At 53.6% G+C, this 776-nt stretch overlaps 1 protein-coding gene across 1 annotated transcript in view; it reads left to right on the top strand.

Annotated features, from left to right (window-relative positions):
• Window positions 1-121, top strand: part of Gnb1 (G protein subunit beta 1) — a 27,322-nt gene extending 27,201 nt beyond the window's left edge. Inside the window, exon 9 of the mRNA XM_004639690.2 lies at window positions 1-121. This exon is cut by the window's left edge and continues 29 nt beyond it. Coding sequence (XP_004639747.1) covers window positions 1-101 — 101 coding nt within the window. The 3' untranslated portion in view covers window positions 102-121.
• The last annotated feature ends 655 nt before the right edge of the window (window positions 122-776 follow it).

Here is a 776-nt window from a genome sequence, read left to right as displayed (position 1 = left end):
CTGTCTCTTTCTCCAAGAGCGGGCGCCTCCTCCTCGCTGGATATGATGACTTCAACTGCAATGTGTGGGATGCCCTCAAAGCTGACAGGGCAGGTCGGTAACCAACAGGATGTGCATGTGCCAAATGACAGAAGTTTGTTTTAGCCCAGCTGACACAGCAGAGGAGGAGACAAGCTGCCATGTAGTCTGGCCCTCTGGGGTACTGATACCAGAGGACAAGCACAGCCTTTCCCTGTGAGGCTGGCAGGAGAGCTTTGGGCTGCATTGGGAGGTCCTGATCCTGTGCTCCCTGGGGTCACCAGGGCCATGGCGCTACTGTCCAGAGGGCCCTGGCAGAGCAGCAGAGGACAAGACCTTTTTAATTTTATTATGTTTATTTGGTACAGGGTCTCACTACACACTACACAGCTCAGACTTACAGTGATCCTCCTGGCTCAGCTTCCCCAGCGCTAGGATTACAAATGTGCGCCACCACACACAGTTTCAGTGGCCAGCAATGTGCACCTGGGGCTCCAGGGCCAGCATGGCACGCAGTACCAGGGATTGAACTCCTGGCCTTGCGCTTGCCAGGCAGGCGCTCAGATGCTTAGCGCTATATCTCCCTGGCCCCAAGACCTTTTTCATAGTGTATTTGAATTAGAAGGATGTTGACTCTTCAGAAGCCTTCAGCAAATCTCAGTATTTGCCAGAGTCAAAGAGGGGACTGTGACTGGGGTCCTGAGCACCTTATACTACCCAGTCCTCTGCCTGGGGCTAAATCACTGAGGTCAGTGACA

This window comes from Octodon degus, unplaced genomic scaffold (assembly GCF_000260255.1).
Source record: "Octodon degus isolate 3935 unplaced genomic scaffold, OctDeg1.0 scaffold00113, whole genome shotgun sequence".
Taxonomy (NCBI): Eukaryota; Metazoa; Chordata; class Mammalia; order Rodentia; family Octodontidae; genus Octodon; species Octodon degus.
Note: the sequence above shows the minus strand (reverse complement) of the source record. Positions and strands in the feature narration are given on the sequence as shown.